At 35.9% G+C, this 17,910-nt stretch overlaps 1 protein-coding gene across 1 annotated transcript in view; it reads right to left on the minus strand.

The window, feature by feature from the left end:
• The window catches only part of CNTNAP2 (contactin associated protein 2), a 1,030,166-nt gene that overhangs the window by 708,465 nt on the left and 303,791 nt on the right, over positions 1-17,910 (minus strand). Inside the window, exon 2 of the mRNA XM_054654380.2 lies at positions 5,284-5,394. Coding sequence (XP_054510355.2) covers positions 5,284-5,394 — 111 coding nt within the window. The remainder of the gene's footprint in view (positions 1-5,283; positions 5,395-17,910) is intronic.

Here is a 17,910-nt window from a genome sequence, read left to right on the forward strand (position 1 = left end):
TAATAACTCTGGTAACAGGCCAAGGTCAGCGCATTGATTAAAAGGTAATCTGAAAGCTTAGATACAATTTACACAGTGGTGCTAGAAAGACTGCTTTTTGAACATCAACTGCTCTACAGATATTTCCTTTCATTTTATGTTATCAATTTCATTGGTAGCATCAGATTACCTGCTAATGCTGGACTTAAAACAGAACCCCTGGGTACCAAATTTCCTCTTTTTTATTCCACTGTGCAAAAGATAATTTCCACATATCCAGAAATTCATTATGACCTTCATACTTTCACTGTCTGCTGGGATTACTTCTGAAGGTCTGAGACTCTACTCAGTTTCAAGCAGCTTCCAATTATATTATATAACACTACATTACGTTGAAATAATGTAGACTTTCTTCCCTGAATTACAATGGTATCAGATGGATGATAGGCAGCATTAATTCTTGTACTAGTGAGAAGTATAGGGTCCAACAGCTTGGGAACCATTAAAAGGAAGATTGATAATACATTATATCAAACGTGTGCTAAGAATCCTTCTCATGATGTGATGCAGTCCATTGATCCTATTGATGGCAGGTCAAAAGATGTTAGACCCTTTCACCTTGACATCACATATGAAAAACTTAGTGAGGATGGATTTTAAAAAGCTGTAGAATGAACTTATTGAAAGCTCTCCTTTTCTCTGCTGCCACTTTAGCTACTAAGGTGGCAGCAATACAGACTTTTGTGGGAGAAGAGGGATGACAAATATGGAAGGACCTGTAATCTTTTTAGATAGTCTACTAACTAGACTCCAGTTAAAATTTGATCTGTCAATGACTTAATGGCATATATTTATGTGCCAATTGGGTTGACTCCAGTAGCAGTCATTTTAGAAAGTAGAATTAATTTTTTTTCAAAGTTAACACATCCCCATATTCTCCAAATTGCACACTGAATCCTTTAACATACTTGTAATTGTTTGGTTTACACAGGAGGAGAATCAGAGCTAATAATTGACAGAAAACTCATGATTATTTTTCTTAAGAAATCCATCCAAAGCAAAAAGTTTTAGGATTTTAAAGCATTAAAATATTTCCCAATGTTTGCATATATATATATATATATATTAAAGTGATAATGACAGACACAAAAAAAAAAGGAAAGCGATTCTCCTTTTCTGTGGTGCTTTTTCCCCTCACATAAGTTACAGACATTTCAAAAATAATTTGTACCTTTGTTATACTAGCACAAAACAGCACAGCAGATAACTTTAAAATTCAAATGAAAAGTATGCCAACACTATGATACAGTAGAGCACTAAGACTTAGTTGTTTAAAATTAAATATTATCTTACTACCAAAAGGATAATTTTATAGAAACTGACTACATCCAGCTTTGTCTGAACAGTTGCTAATTCAGTACTGTTTAAATTTTTAAGTACAAGTCTTTGCTTATAGGCCTTTAACATAATTCAGGAGCCACCACAAACCAAACCTACATTCACTACGAAATTCATTGCATCCTTCTCACTCCACAGAAATGTTGTCACAGCTGAATTTGAAAGGATCTTTGCCCCCTTGTCTTTGCAGGCCTGATGGGAATAGCAGCACTTGCTTTATCCAGCATTAACTCTAGTTAAATCTGTTGATAAGTAGTAAGATATCTAGTAGTAGTAGAGTTGCTCACAAAGAAAAGCAAGAAATTTGTCTACATTTTCCCTACTTCTTTCCATGATAATAAAATGAAAGTATTTTGGTTGCTTTTACCAGCTGCTATGACTAGAAGCGCCCAGGAAGGCAGAAGAGGGAGGAGACCCCATGAGACAGACTTTGGGGGTCCATGAATGAGAGAGCTGGTATGAAATGCACACTTTCAGTGTTCCCCCCGGTTTTTGGCTCTTTGTGATAAAAGAAACACAGATTCACAGCTGTAATGATTATATAAATCAAAGATTCTTACTTACTGACATGGAAATAATGGGAACATGGAAAATTTAATATGTATAGGCACAAATTTTCAAGACAGTGACAGACCTGTAGGTAACCACTAAATATTTGTTTCTACAATCAGAATTTTTTCCTATCATGAAAAATAACTTTTTCCACCCCAGTCTCCGCCACCCCACCCCCACCTCAAGAAAACACAGGATACTTCTCCTTGTTTAACAAATTTAACAAATAAGGTTCAGAACAGGAACAAGCAGCAATGCAGAAGAACCACCAAATACATTGATTTGGAGAGGTTAATGTTTCTAATCAAATTTCTACCCATCAAATCTGCATTTCATTTGAAATAAGTATACATACTAACCCACAAGTTGCTGAAGGCTTACATGGGTCCAAGTAGAGAGATGTGGAAAATGCAAAATATTTTCACAAACTGACACAGAAACCCACGCTACATATACACCCTGGCAGTTTCCAGATCAATGCCATTCCACAAATACTTAATTCTATTTGCCTAAATCACTAGTTACAGGATTTGTAAATGAAGTGTTATCAAACATTAGAGTGAATTCATGGATGTTTCTGCTTTTGAAGCCTCCTAAAAAATGCTGAAAATATTAAATTCTTTTTGGCATGCATCCTTCCAATTGCAATGTTTATAGCAGGAAACTTAACTGCAACAACTACAGTGACAACTCCAGCCTCCTTAATAACATGATGTGGCTGTTCAGGGAATCAGTGCCTTAATCAATGGAATAGAATATCCCATCTATTCAAATAAAGTGTTTTGCCAGTCTGGAGTGACGTGCCATGAATACAGGAAAGAAACATAATTGGGTTGGAGAGTAGAATTTTCAAATGTGCATTTCTTTAATTTAAGGGGTCTGGGGCTAGAGGAGGGGGAGTTCTTTCCATTTAATGACTTGAGCATAGTGTGGTTTAAATAGCACATTTGATTTGGGAATCTATTAGCTGATAATGACTCCTTGGAGAGAAAAAAATTGGATTCACTTATTACTGGTTTGATTAGCAATATCTGTAATTCTGTGAAGTTGTAAAATAGCTCAGTATTAAAACTGAGCTATTTTCCATCACTTGTAGAAGCATAAACACAGACAGACAAGTTCCTGTGTTAAACACTCCTGAATTCTGCAGTACTTTTACCACCACTAGGATTGGAAAAAAGATATTGTTCATGTACATAGAGCCTCAGTTTTGAAAAGTATTTGTGCTATGCTTCATAGATACTAAGAGACGGATAATAACAATCTAGCAAAGTTGCTATTTAAACAAAGAGATGAAACTGCTATTTAACAAAGGGTGCAACTAAATTTCCAATGAGGAAATAAATCCAGTGTTTGATTAATGACAACATTGATCCATATCAGTGAAGAAACATCATTAAAAGAAACTGCTTTTAGTGATTTTAAGGTTAAGAAAGGGAGAGGTAAGTATAATTAAAAGAAAAAATTAAACTCCAAATGTCAATCTGCCTTTCACTTAGAACAGAATAAGTAGTCTTGTAAACAAAAAGGAGAAATACTCATCTAAAAACAAAGGAAGAGCCTCCCAGCAAAGCTGATGCTAAGTTGTGTTTTATTAAAGTGGTTTTAGTGGCCTTTTTTTAAACTTAGAACAGGAAATGGATATGACTATAATCATACAAAAGAATTCAACCTAAAGATGAGCAGTGTTTTAGGATTGAAGCACCACTCCTTTCACTTAATCAATATTTAAACACACAACTGAAGGGACCTGACAGCCTACCAAAACATGCATCCAAACACACTGCCACAGAAATCCTGAGAACTGCAAAATGCATGTACCAAAATACATGGAGCACTGAAATAAAAGCCTGGAACCAGCATAAAACAACATCTATTCTCATTCAGAAGCAACAAACCATGTTATCTACTGGTCTGCAGGCCTTAAACCAAAGAAATTGCCAATGCTCCTGTCTGGCCACAGACTTTGCATCAGATCTGCAGGCCTGTAGCACTAGAGCTCATCAGTCATATTTTCTCTAAGCTAGTCTTTGGCATCTGTTTAGCTCTCTTGCAATAGCAATTTTTTAACAACCAGTAACATAACCTGATCTGTGTAACATTTAAATTAGCTGAGTGATTTCATGGGCTAGGGTTTACCAGTATAACAATTTTGATATATTTCTGTACCTATCATACCTTTTCTGCAGAGAATAAACTGGTATTTTATAAAATATAGGGTAGAGGACCACAACCATGGGATGACAGCAGAGGTATTAAATATTCAGGCACAGACTGACATCAGAGGAAGCAGGACTATAAGTAACTCACTATGTCAATTGCTAGTTGTTAAAAGAAACTAACTCCAGGGCCTGCTAAAGCTGATTTTAGAGACCAAAGGGGAAAAAATAAAAAAAAAAAAAACAAACCAAAAAATAAACAAAGAAGGAAATAAAGAGATCAAAGAACAAGAATTCTACAGCTGTAAAACACAAATATGCAGGGAAGTTGCAGACCAGTAAACCAACAGTGTCAGGGCTCTGAGAGTACCAACAGGCCATAACTGCATTACCCAGTGGAGAACCCACCCACCCTGCCACTGAGCCTGGGGTCCCATTGCAGCCTCCAGGTAGTACCTGAGCCACATCATAGGAATGTCTATGCCTGGACCTACCCTATATTCTTCCCCACTTACAGATTATGCTTCCTGTCTTGACATCAACCCCAGCTCATTCCTTCCCACATGATGACCTCCAGACAACTGGCAGAGCTGGCAGCACTCTTTGTGGACAGTGGATGGTGCCTCAGTATCATTAAACCAGGTAGGCCATTGAATTTATGCACCTGTTCTTCCAACCACTAAGTCTGAGGCAGCTTTGTCACATCTGAACAGAGAAGTATTACAGATACTCATTGCATTACATATATATATGCATAAGCCAAAGTCCCTGTGGTGATAGAAAAAAGCCTGAATGACAGCAGTCATTGCTGAGGTGGGAACAAGCTACATCAACAAGTCACATCAAAGCTGTTTATTTTTGCTCCAACCATGACCTTGCAAGTACCCAATGCAGACAGGACCCAGCCACCTTGTGGTACCCAAGCCCTTTTATGTGAAGTCAATGATGCAGCTGTACTGTATGAGTCCATTGACATCAGGCATGTGGCCCATGCTGCTATAAATTACTGGTAGTGCCCTTCTCCCTGCAGTGAAATTAGTCTCCCATACAATGAAAGAGAAAATTCAGTTCATAAAAAGAGTCTGTTCAAACAAGAGTAAGCAACAGTATTCCACATAAAACACATTTTCTCATTAAAAATATAATTCATCCCTTTTTGAAATATCCAAACATTAAGGTTGAGAATGTCCCTTACCTCCTCGCTTGTTTAACTTGGCATACCCTGGCACATAGCTGCTTGTCATGGATGATGAACTGCTGAAGGAGGAATGTGGCAATGCTGAGACCAGAGGTTCATCACACTTTTCTGAAACACAAGAAAACAGATTCACTTTATGCTCTTAATTATTCATGCCCTTTTTTTTCCCTCTGGGTGATAACATAACACATCCTTTTTATTTTTGTACATGTGGAATGCATGTAGCTACATCACAGCTTTTCAACAAAAATAACCCTACAACCACAAACCAACAAAAACTCACCTCAAAAACCACAAGAAAATTCACAGAAAACCACAAACACACACACTGACATGAGAAAATAAAGATTTCAACCACTGACAAAATAAGATAATGGTAATATCTAACCATGAGCCATCACCCTCCTTGGGGATACAGGGGTTGAACAAAAAAGCCTACTCTGAAACATTTGGGATGTTTTTGGTGACACAAAAAAATAGTGCTAAAGAAAAGTATTATCATGACAGCTTTCTAAGAAATAAATAAGATACATATTTTCACTTCTGTAATAGAAGTGCTGATAAATCTGATATTAAAAAAAGAAAATAAATTAGGGAATATTAATGAATGCTTATGAATTATCAGATACAACAGATTCACTGAACAGAAACTATACTAGCTAATCTCTATAATTCATTTAAGTACTTCACTTCCATTTTACCTTACTATAAAGAAGATTAACTTGGTATTAACCTCTAAAATGGAAAAAAATCAAAATCAGTATCTTACCCATCCTAATGAAGAAAAAGTTATAAATCAAATCTCCTTCTCTTGTATTATATGAATTAAAATGAAGAGAAATGGCTTAAGATATTTCAAATACTTAATTAATGTACTGCCTTTTGTGAGTTTTTTTTGTGGATATTTCAACAGATGGGAGAAATATGTAGCTTAAATTACTCATTTATACCACAGGTAAAACTAAAAAAAGCCTTAACCTACACCAGTAAGCCTAACTAATCTTTCTAAACACATGCACTGCAGCACAGTCTCTGATGTAAGTGGAAATACCCTCAATTTATGTGTCTATAAAGTATTAGGTCACCATAGGTAGTCTGCAATATGTCTAAATATGCATAAGCAGCATATTTAATGCTCAGCCACAACACCTAGTTTTGGTGCAATTAAAAACCAGTTGTTTGATCAGACTGGATCACACACGGAAACAAAATTAATCCTACCTTCTAAAGAACTTTAGGAGGAAAAAAAAGAGGTTTCTGAGTGCATCAAGTAATATATAATGCAATTCTCCTAAAAGGTAATGTCTCATGTAGTGAAAAATAAAATTACTTTCACAAGAATAGAAACTGAAGTACTGAAACACAAAAGAACATTCATTCATGAATCAGTATTTTGACATTTAACAAAGAAAATAAGTGTCCTTTACAAATGTCTGAGTTAACAAACATTAAGGGGAAAAAAAAATCCTCACAAGCACAAACAAGAGTAAAGGGCAGCTACTTTGGACTGAATTAAAGGATAATTCCAATGACTTTTAAGTTCACTACCACAGCATTTAATGATGGAATTTTGACAAGGGAAGATAAATGGTTTGAAACATTACTGTTTATACCACAAAGCAGAAAGATCGATTTCCTCTTCCCTCTGCTCTGGCTGCAGCAGAGCAGCACATTTGGTCAGAAACCAGGTGCTCCTCACACCTCACCCCAGCAGCAGCACACCAGGGCTGCACACACCTGTGTTCTCAGATCCTGGGTGCCAGGCTGCTTTTATTTCAGCCAAAGTGGTACAAGGTTAGAGCTAAGACTAGAAGTGAGCAGCAGACTGCCGTAATTGCCAAATTTGGCCTAACATATAAATGCAGAACTACTTGACAAAGTTTTTCTCAAGCATTTCTTCATCTATTGGTTTATTTTCTATAGATCGTGATAGCTTTTCGGCTTGAAAACTACTTGTGCTGTCTCTTCTTTTTCTGTGCTACCTACTAGAGACTTGAAGGCATTTGCCATTATTCCTGTTGTCTAGGTAAAAACTGAATGAAACATTTAAAAGTAGAACAACACACAATCAGAAGTTTTTTAAAATACATACCACAATCTTTTAAAATAATTTTCGTTTGCTTATATTACATGATATTTACCCTTAAGGGAAAAAAAAAACATTTTCTCATCAGTAATGAAAGCTAAGATTGAACATGTACCTTTGTTCTGTTTCCTGAGGGGTTTTAAATATATTTTGCAAAGTAAATTATTAGGTTTACACAATTTTCTGCCATCCATAGCTTCAAACTGGGGTGGGAAGAAAAACCTGCATCTTCCTGGAAAAATATTAGAACTGTAAAAACTTAGTTACAAAAAATGTGTTCAACTTATGCAATTTGATTTATCACTAATATAATGGGAGGCTACTCCTTACTATAGTCTAAAAAACTGTGAAATAAAAGATCTAAAAACATAAACAAACATTTAAAAATTATTTTAAAAATGTGAGCAAACTCTTCATTTCTGCAACAGAAATAAATATAGATTTTTGACACTGGGCTCAGAAAAAAAACATGACAGATGAAAAAAGCCTCTCCTAATAATAGAAGCTCATCAGCACTTCAGATCTTTTACTGGTTCCAGTAGCTATCGAGAAAAAACCCTCCTTTTAATTTGACAGCTGTTTTATTTGTGCTACTACTGAAGATCCACAAAAGGAAATATGGGAAACGTATTTGGAATGAATACTAGTTTCTAAATCATTAAAGGTCTGCTTTATTTCTCTTTCACTAACTCATACTCTTGGATTCAAAAGAATAAGACAGAGAAGCTTGACTTAGTAAAAAAAAATAGAGGGGGCATCCCTCTATTGCCACTGTGGTCACAATTTTTACTGACAGTCATAAATATGCTTCATATGATGTATGTGTATGTGATCTACGTGTATGCTTCTCAAGTATTTAATCTGAGTCTTCTGATTTCTTAATTTCATTGTAATCATCAATACTGTGGTGGGGGCTAGCAAAAAACCCTGAGTTGATACCATTTCCCTTCATTGTTGTTTAGAACTGTAATCCTCTACACTATGTCTATTTTTACATACCAAGTAATAAGAAAAAAAATCTCACTTTCTCATTGTTCTAAAAAAACCAAACCTCCCAATCTGCCTGCTCATTTAGGATTTAAAATATGGGAAATTCACCATAAATGTGTATGAATTACAGGGAAGGACTATAATTCAGATTAATAGAATTAAAGAAGCTATTACATCTCATTGTTAACTCATAACTTTAGGTCCAACAGAATAAAAGTTAAAAGACTGCTTACATAAACTAATATTTCTAGCCCTGTATGAAAGTTTCACTAAATATACTGCACAGTTTAGACTTCCACCAGAATACGAAATACTGTTTTACCATAGATTTAAGAGAGAAAAAAACCCCAAACCCTGGGAACCTTTTGTTCTTCCAGCAGTTTTAGTTACTTCCTGCAGAATTCAATTTTTTTACTTAGCAGAATCATATATACCTTCCTGTTACTGAGATATAATAGCCTTCCCCATATAAGTCAATGCACTGTGCCCTGTTAATCAATTACAGAGCACACTCTCCTGCCAGCATCGCAGCAGCAAAGGAATAAACTCTCCTCCATACCATTTATCTCAGTGATATATTAACGGCCAAGGCAGCTCAGGTCCATTTAAATGTTAACTTTCTGAAGCAAAAAGACACTTCCACTCCACTCTATTCTGTTTAGATCAAGAGAACTGATAACTTTGTCATAGGAATGATGACATTTGCTACTCTGACTTCCCTATTCAGAAGGAAATAACTATATGTCCATCAAAAACATGTCTTCTTAAGATTATAATAATTAGATAAATGGAACAAAGGCCATCTAATGTGGCCTCACAAATGAGAAACATTTGCAATCCCCAATCTTCAAATTGATCAAGAACTAAAGATCATTGAAGCAAAAGTGTGCTGTGCACTTGCTCTGTTCTTACATGTTTTCTCAGGCACTTGGCTATTGGAAACCAGATAGCAGATGAGATGGATCTCTTGTCCTAACAGCTGCAGCCTCTCATATTTCTGGTGGTCACACTTAACAAAACAAAGAAAATATACCTCCCCATTCTTTCCTGTCTTACAGTCTATTCATAGCTTATTTTTATATCCTACCCATCATGCTGAATAAACTAAAAAAGCCCCATCTCCTATTTTGCCTGAAATTCCTTTAATTCCCACTTACTAGTCTAGGAACTATTTGGGGAATAGGGACCACATTATTTGAAGGGACAGCTGTTGACTACAGCACAAAGCAGACCATATACTCACAAACTCTCTTATCAACCCCACAGGTTATTAAAGTTTATCTTCACTATAGCAGTCACTTCAATGATTTTTGATGGGCAAAGCAGAGTAAAATACCTTGATGCTTCATTCACAGAAGTCTGTTCAAAAGCTTCCTAATCAATAAACAGGTCACCTGTAAAGTTGCTGACATATCTTATCAAAGTAGTCTGAGTAGATGAAAAAAAAAAATCTGTAGTTCATTTGTGTCTTCTTGACATTTGTATCTAGCAGTAGGTTGGAATGCATATAAACTATCTAAAAATACTAAGAAATGGGAATTTACATTTATAGTTACAGGTAGTTTTTATGAATAATCTGGAGTTGCGTCAGAGCTCTCCCAGAAGCTCTTGCAAAGAATCTGACAGCAAAGATGTGATGTCTACAGTGGTTCTAAAAATGAAAAATATTTGGATACTGATAACCATAACTCATCAGAAATAAGTGATGGTGACTTACTAAGTATGCTTTTGAATATGGAAGGCTTTTACATCATATGGTCCAGTGTGCATGGAGGAACATACCTTTAAATAAACACCAAATCCACAATTTACCCCTCCTGTTTTAAAATCTTCAGTTAAGATTTCCTATCAAATTATAATCTAGGACAACAATTTTGCTGAAAGATAGATCTCAGATATAAACATGCCACCAAGAAAAACTTTACTAAAAAAGCTCCATATGTGTATGTCAGAAAAGAAGAACTCAAAAGCTGAACTTAGATTCAAAAAGGCAAATCACTGCTATGTCAATATTGTATTCTGAATTAAAAATAACCATAATAAATCACTAGCAGAAGATGAAAGAGATGATTCAATCTATATCAGCACTGAAAAAAATATCATAGCCAAGAAATATCCAAAGCCCCGACTCTAACTAAATGTCCTAATCAGCTTTCTTTTACACTAGACTAACAGAAAATTTACAATACAAACCACAAAATCTGAACTATTAACAGTATATCCAACTCATTAATTATACAAAAATACCTGTCAAATGTAGAGGGAAAAAGTGGTTATAAACAATTTCAATCTTTACTTGCAAAAGACTCCTGCTTTAAATATGAATTCCAAGATAAATGTTAGGGAGCAAGGGAGACAATCCTATCTTCTGGGTTTAATTTTCACTGTGTGCTAAATGTTAGTTAGCTTAAACACATTTTTCTCCTCCAGTCTGAATACATAAATTCACTGTAGTGTACTGAGGAGGAAGAGCAAGCCACCGAGCACTTCTGAAAAGCAGTCATGAGATTGCAAGGGCACTCTGAAACGTGGGTAAGTACATATGGGAACACTGGCATGTCTCCAATGACAACCAATAGGAATATTAATGCAGCTGGTTTGGATTGCAGTGTATTATTATGCTAAGACAGCCTCATGTTCCATATAGCACAGGTAGGTTTTATAATCCAAAATGAATGCTAGAATATACCAAGTTTAATTCACAAGCCTGTGTCTCCCCAAAGAGTAGGAATAAATAAGCACAAGCTGCTAGAATATCTTATGCACTGTTTCAAATGAACTTTTAAAGTGATGCAAGCCAAAAAGCAGGGGTTACTTCAAAGCAGCTCATCATCAATGGGAGGCCCTTTAAAAACCAAACTTAAAAGTGGGTGTCATTGAGCACAGGCTGTCACAAGTTTCATTTCAACCTTTGCCCTGTGTCACAACCCTACTGTCCAGTACAATATGCCTCTATCCAAACTTCAGATCATGTGAGACAGGAATGCAGGTAATGGCTGAAAAAAGCCAGGTAGGGTATACCTCATGCTCTCAAGTACTTAAGGCAGAAAGAAATCAGTGAAGAGTTTATCAAAGACAACCTTCTCTTATGGGGAAAGGAAATACTTGCCTGTCAGGTATTTGCCAAAGGTACAAGCTTTTGGTACATTTGGGGTTGTTCTAACAAAACAAACAAACAAAAAAAAACCCCAACAAGAAAAAATCTGCCTTTTGCATGTTGTATGTTGTTGGAATACAGTTTAAAGAAATCCCACCACATACTGCGCCTTTCTTTTTCTCTTAAGATAACAAGCTAACTTTACTCCTCCCCAAGTTTCTTGGGCCTCTTTATATAGATAGTAAATAGGGATGATGGCTGCTAGAGTAGAAGCTCAATTTTTTACCCTCTTCTGTCCCACCTATTTTCCATATTGCAGAAGCTGGCAGATTCTCCACATGACTGACATTTCACACAACACCCTTCATGGACTGTTAGGGAGTCAAATTCATGTTCAACTTCATGAGCAAATGAGCTGAAGCTTTTCTGCAAGTATTGCTCGAGCTCAGCTGTAATCTAAAAGACTAGGGCAGCTCATATTGATCGCCTGGGATGTTTTATACTCCACTTCAAGTTGAATACCACCAATAGAGGTAATCCATTGTTGTTCAAAAGGTTAGCTGCTGCTGGAAAGGAAGAAAATGTAGCAGCTCTTTTTCCCTCCTCCAAGGTAAAGCCATTAGGTATAGAATATTAATCCCAATGTTTCCAGGTGTGTCGTGCCTGGCTTTGTCTAGCTCTCGCTGCTGGACCAAAGGCAGCAGCTGTGGTGTTTCACCCCAGAGATACCTTTGGCCAGCTGGATGCTGCAGCTGGGCACTCGGAACAAATCCAGGCAAAGTAGGAACTCAGTTTACCTCTGGTGGAAAAGGTTCAGGCAACACTGAAGAGAAAGGAGCAGGTTCTATTGCAGAGTCTTAATCCAGAGTTTTATTTCAGGGTGGTAGACCTCTGAATGCAGTAACAGCTCCCAATAGAACTCTGGGCTGCATTGTCTCGTGTCCTTTTAAGCCCCGGGGACAGGGGGAGGGGAAGGGACAGGTGAGGGCCAACCAGGTGTGAGGAGGGGAAGGCTCAAGGGATAAAAACACTTGGACAGGCCAATGAGCCGGGACCTGAGGGGCATCTTTTGAACTTCTGCCAACCACACGATGCCCTTGCTGGAATGTTAAGATTGATGGACAGCTCTTAGGCAGGAAGGCAAAAGGGGGAGGGGGAAGGTTGGAAACCCTGAGAGGTTGGGATAGGTGAAACAGGAAATCACACTGCAACAATTAGTTACATTAATTTGGTGGTCTTCACAAAAACCTTAAGCATTAAGGTTTCATGTTTTGAGGTTTGTATCAAGCCTTTCTTTAGAGCTCTGTAAGGAAAGGAATGCATCTCAGGTAATGCTTTTTTTTTTATGGTGCTTACTTTGCTCAGAGTAGTGAGACTTGCTTCTTTATTCTGGTCCTGAATCAGGAATTCATCTCTGGGCAATACTGGATACATCACCACAGCCATTTCTAAAACTGCATGTGGATGCCCAAAGACAGTACAAGATCCTTCCCAAAGGATCTTTTCACCTGAACTTCATTTCTGATACCTATTGACCAGTTTTTAGAGTAGCCAATGACTTATTAATCTGAAAGGTCGTGGTACGGCTAAAAATTTTGATTACTACAAACTACTATCTTATTCCATCATAAGGCCCAGGCTATTAATAAGTAACAAAACCTGTAGCCCCATATTTCTCTTCATGGAGAAAAGCAAGGCACACCTTCCCAAGAATATTTCTGGGTTTCACATTCTTGGAACATCAGAGAAAGAAAACACAATTCTTATCATTTGCTGTGCCTCTATTTGTACAAAAGTAGAATGCAATATGGAGATTGGTTACCCAAAGTCATGGTGTTTTGTTTCCTTGGCCTATTGGGGCCAAGAGTATGTGTGTGTCGGGACTGTCAGGTGACAGTCATGAGTTTTCAGTGCAGGTGTGCAGAGTTGAGTGCTTGGCAGGTTCAATTTTATATGTATAGAATAATATAGTATAATAAAGCAATTAATTAGACTTCTGATATCAATGGAGACCTCCTCATCATTCCTCCTTTGTCGGGGCCCTCATAGCACAGCTACAAAAACTTTCTTAGTTCGAGGAATTTTTAATAAACATTTTAAAATATCCCTGGGAAATATTGGAAATGAAAATATCATAAGAATTGTATAAATGAGCAATGTACAATATGACTATTATGACACATTTCTGGATGCATTGCTGTCATCAAGTGGTATACAACATAAACCACAGAACTCTCCAAACTTCTGTCTTTAACCACTGAAAATGAGAAAAGGGTTAAAGCTAACATCATTAATTACTGTGACTTGCAACTTACCCAGAGATATTAGGATTTATTTTTTAATTAAATTATTCAGTATGGAATCATTGTAAGTATAAATGTATACAAAGCAGCCTCCTGAAATTAAAATTTATAAAAATTTCAACTTCCCACAAAGGAAAAATAGAAAACTATCCTAAATTTGCCAAATTCAATTTTTCAGAAAATTATAATTTTAAATTCTTTATTAACCAAAATGCATATTTCATTTCATATTTTATATTCAGAAAGAACAAGGCACATCAAAGTTAAATATATGCATTATTTAATCATTTAGTAAAATTCAGTTTTAAATTATTTTAGAAAAGTATGTTCTTTCTTACCTACAGTAAGGCTACTTAGGCAGCTGCTTCTGGCTGCAGGTTGTGGTTTGATTTAGGTGTTTGTTGTTTTTTTTTTTTTTTTTTGGGGTTGGTTTTTTTTTTTTTGTTGGATGGGATTGGACAGCAGAAATTTTTACATCACTCTAAAGCACATCTGGATTTCCTCTGGCTTATTTTAGAGTCTACAGTCCTTTGGGAATTCATCAAATGTTCCCACCCTTTTGCCTTTTATGAACACATTTGTGAACTGTTTTACACCTTGTGAAACTCAAAGATGTGTGAGAAACCTGCATCTTTTTTGCTCATTTAAAGAAATCTCCACTACTAAGGTTAATGGAACCTGGAATAATTCAAAGTCAGTCAGTCTGGTTACCTGCTTGGGCTGTCATTAAATTGTCTTTAGTGCATAAGTAATAACAGACTATCAACTGTATTCAAAGTAAAATTCATGAATATTTCCATATTTTTGCATACCCAACCCTCAGGTGCTTCTTCAGTTATTAACCTCCTGGCATGCAAATATATTTCTTCACCTTTTCACTACTGAAAACACCTGAGCATTTTGAAAGCTTTTTACAGCAAATGAAGCTCCATCTTAGGTGCCTTTACAGGTACAAGTGATTTTTCACAGACTGATACCTGAGTTAAGTGTGAAGAAACCTGGAGCCAGGTCATGTGAAGTTTTAGAGTAGCAGGAAGAAGGACCCACAATGATGAAGAAAAAGATCAAGAAAAAGAAAACTATTAAAATCTTCACAATTTATTTTGCTAAGTCTCATTTAAATTAGAATAATTTCCTTCATTAATTACCTCACCTATGTTCCTCTTCAGTCAACTTTATATAAACTATTGTCTCTTGTTTATGGGCAGGGGTGGAAGCTGGGTTTGTTTGGGTTTTTTGGGAGGAGTTGTTTGTTTTTGTGGGTGTTTTGGGTTTGTTTTTTTTTTTTGTTCCTTATTTGATTTGTTTGTTTTTCAGAACCTAGAGATAAAACACTAATGGTTAACAACTAGTGGGCAACAACTAATGTTTTCCAAAGATTTTTTTCAAACAGCTTTACTTTTCATCATTGCGTTAGTAGGTTTCTATCTCTAAAATAAGCTTTCATCTCCAGCAAAAACAAAATATGCTCTTTATTTCCTCAAATTCCTACTTATTATAATGGTCTTTTTACTTTTAGCAGCTCTTTACCAACATAATTGTTCTGAATTTAGAGATGTTATTCTAGGCTTTATCTAATTTAAGCAAGATAAAAGCAAACAGTGACTTTAAAATTGCTGGACACTTGAACAATAAAAGCACTACCACAGAAAGCCAAACATTAATTCTCAAACCAATGTATCATAGGTACAGAAAAGTAGATGCTTTAGTGTATACAATGTATTTAAATTAATTTCCAAAAATTATGTTAGAAATATTTTATAATCTGTAATGAGGCTATCTACCTACCCACATATTGTTTGAGATGCTTAACAAAAGTCTTGTGAAAAAGTTAACCCAGAGAAAAAGCTGAGGATTCCTCTTTGAAGGCCTTACCAGAAAACTACAGTTTCCCTATAATGGCTAGGGAGCAAACTCTGTTCCTACCAGGCAGACAAAATATTTAATACCATTAAGCATCCAAAGCACATTCCGATTTGGTTAGATGAGGAGCAAAATAGAAATTAGAAGGTTATGCAAAACACAACAAAGAATTGCCTCTCAATTTGCACAGCAAAAAGCCAACATCACTTAAGCTAATAATACTTTTGAATAAAACCCTGATTTTAAATTCCGTGTTTGTCCATTGATGTTTGCCTTCATATCCCCTCTAGAGAAAACAGATATGTCATATTTATAGCAGAAGCTATTAGTCCACTGTTTATCAGTTGTCTATTGTTCGAAGTGATGAGAGAAGCAAAAGCCAAAAGGTGTGTGATATATGAATGTAACCATATTATACTGACAGATTACTCTTTTCCTTTGTGCAAAAGACAAAAAAGGTCTAACTTTTGTTTCCTGCCTCTTCTATGAAGATTTTCACCTCCAATTAAGCTTAAATTATGTGCTTACTCAATTCCTGTCACTGGCGCATGGCGCAATTAACTCCAATCGCATTTTGCAAACTCTTTCGTTAAAAAGCACTCTTCTCCACATTTCTGAAGAACTATTAAGTGACCAAAGAAACTAAATTGTCATAATATGTTGATTTCACCAAAGAATCAACAAAGTATTCTGAAAAGGTATTTTTGCATGTGAAAGAAGAAATAATTTTGATCTTTTTCCTTACTCTTGCATCAATGTAATACATATGTTATACATGGCACATGTTTAAATCATGTTGGTCATGATATGATTTCACAAAACCTGAAGATAAGCTTCCAAACCATGATAATCTCTTTTGTGGCCTTTTTTAGGCCCAAAATCCTGGCTAGAATTGTGGCTAGGAAAGTAAGAACTACAACAAAACAAATCGAGGGCCATTTGATAATAGAAAAATGTGACCATAGTTTAGATTGATGAACTCTCTGTATTGTAGACTAAAAAGAGCAAGCTGCAATACAGGCAGCCTGTGAGACACAGCATTCTCTGAGCCTTGTTATACAAACTGGGAAACTCAAACCAATTATAGAACATGGCTGTGAATTTTGACACTAGAGGCCCAAATTTCTTGCACTAATACCTTGAAGAAAAGAGATATGTAAATCAGAGTAGTCTAACAAGTGTTTTCATATACTGGTAAAAAAAAAAAATCTGCAAATTGATTCCAATGTGTTCAGCATCCTTAAGCACACAGGCAACAGCACAAGGTACAAATCAGTTCAAGACTGTAGCTTCAAAGCACACATTTTGTGAATGTGTTTTACCATATTCCCTGAGGTTTGAAAGCACCTAGAATTTAAAAATTAAAGGTAGAATGACTGTTTATTTCCCTAGGGACTAAAAAAAAATCCCACCATTATGAAACAAATATATGAAGATTTTCCTAAGTTTGTATATCTGAAGCCAAATAGAACATTTTTCTTTCTGATAGACTAACAAGTTGGATAGATGAGACGATTCCCAGATGTAAAGTATTTATAGGATTCCTGTTTCTGACACAAGTCAGGGCAACTAGCATCACAAGCATACTCCTCGCCCATCTGCTTGGATTCATGATTTTCTAGAATCTAGAAATCTAGAGATTAAAGTCAATGTTTAAACTAAGTGACCAATGTCAGCAGAAGAAAATTGCAAACATTTAAAAAATCCTTATGAATGATAAGTCAATTCTTTTCTAACACAGGACAGCAAAAATGAGAACAATCAGTCAAAAGTGCAACCTCCAGTTTTGAGATGAGACCCAGGTTTTAACTCCAGAAAATGTGGTGTGCCCAAACTCTAGCTGTTCAATATTCATAGGAGACAATAAAATCTTGGAGTGGGTGGTAAGGGTCTATGATGGTTTTAAAATTAGTGGGAGGAGATACAGATTTGGGGTCTTTCAGGTCTTTCTATGTTATTTTTAAAAAGGAATTAAATTCCAATGCAAAGAAAGCCGGAGTCAGCTGTTATTAATCCTTAACAGGAGCATTTGGATGCAATATCAAAATCAGATGCAGAATTCAAACAGCTTTAAGTGAGATTGAAGTGCATAAGCCATGGAACTTATCAGGAAAATACATATCCAAATTTTAGAGAAGCTCAGATTTTTTTCAAAAAATGTCATTAGTAAACAACATGTGGGATCCAGTTGGAGGTACGACTTTACAAAACAAGTTACCATGTAATCTGCTTCTGATTTTGTACTTTTCCTTTCATGTTTAGGGAATCAAAACTAGTCATAGGTC

This window comes from Agelaius phoeniceus, chromosome 1 (assembly GCF_051311805.1).
Source record: "Agelaius phoeniceus isolate bAgePho1 chromosome 1, bAgePho1.hap1, whole genome shotgun sequence".
Lineage (NCBI taxonomy): Eukaryota > Metazoa > Chordata > Aves > Passeriformes > Icteridae > Agelaius > Agelaius phoeniceus.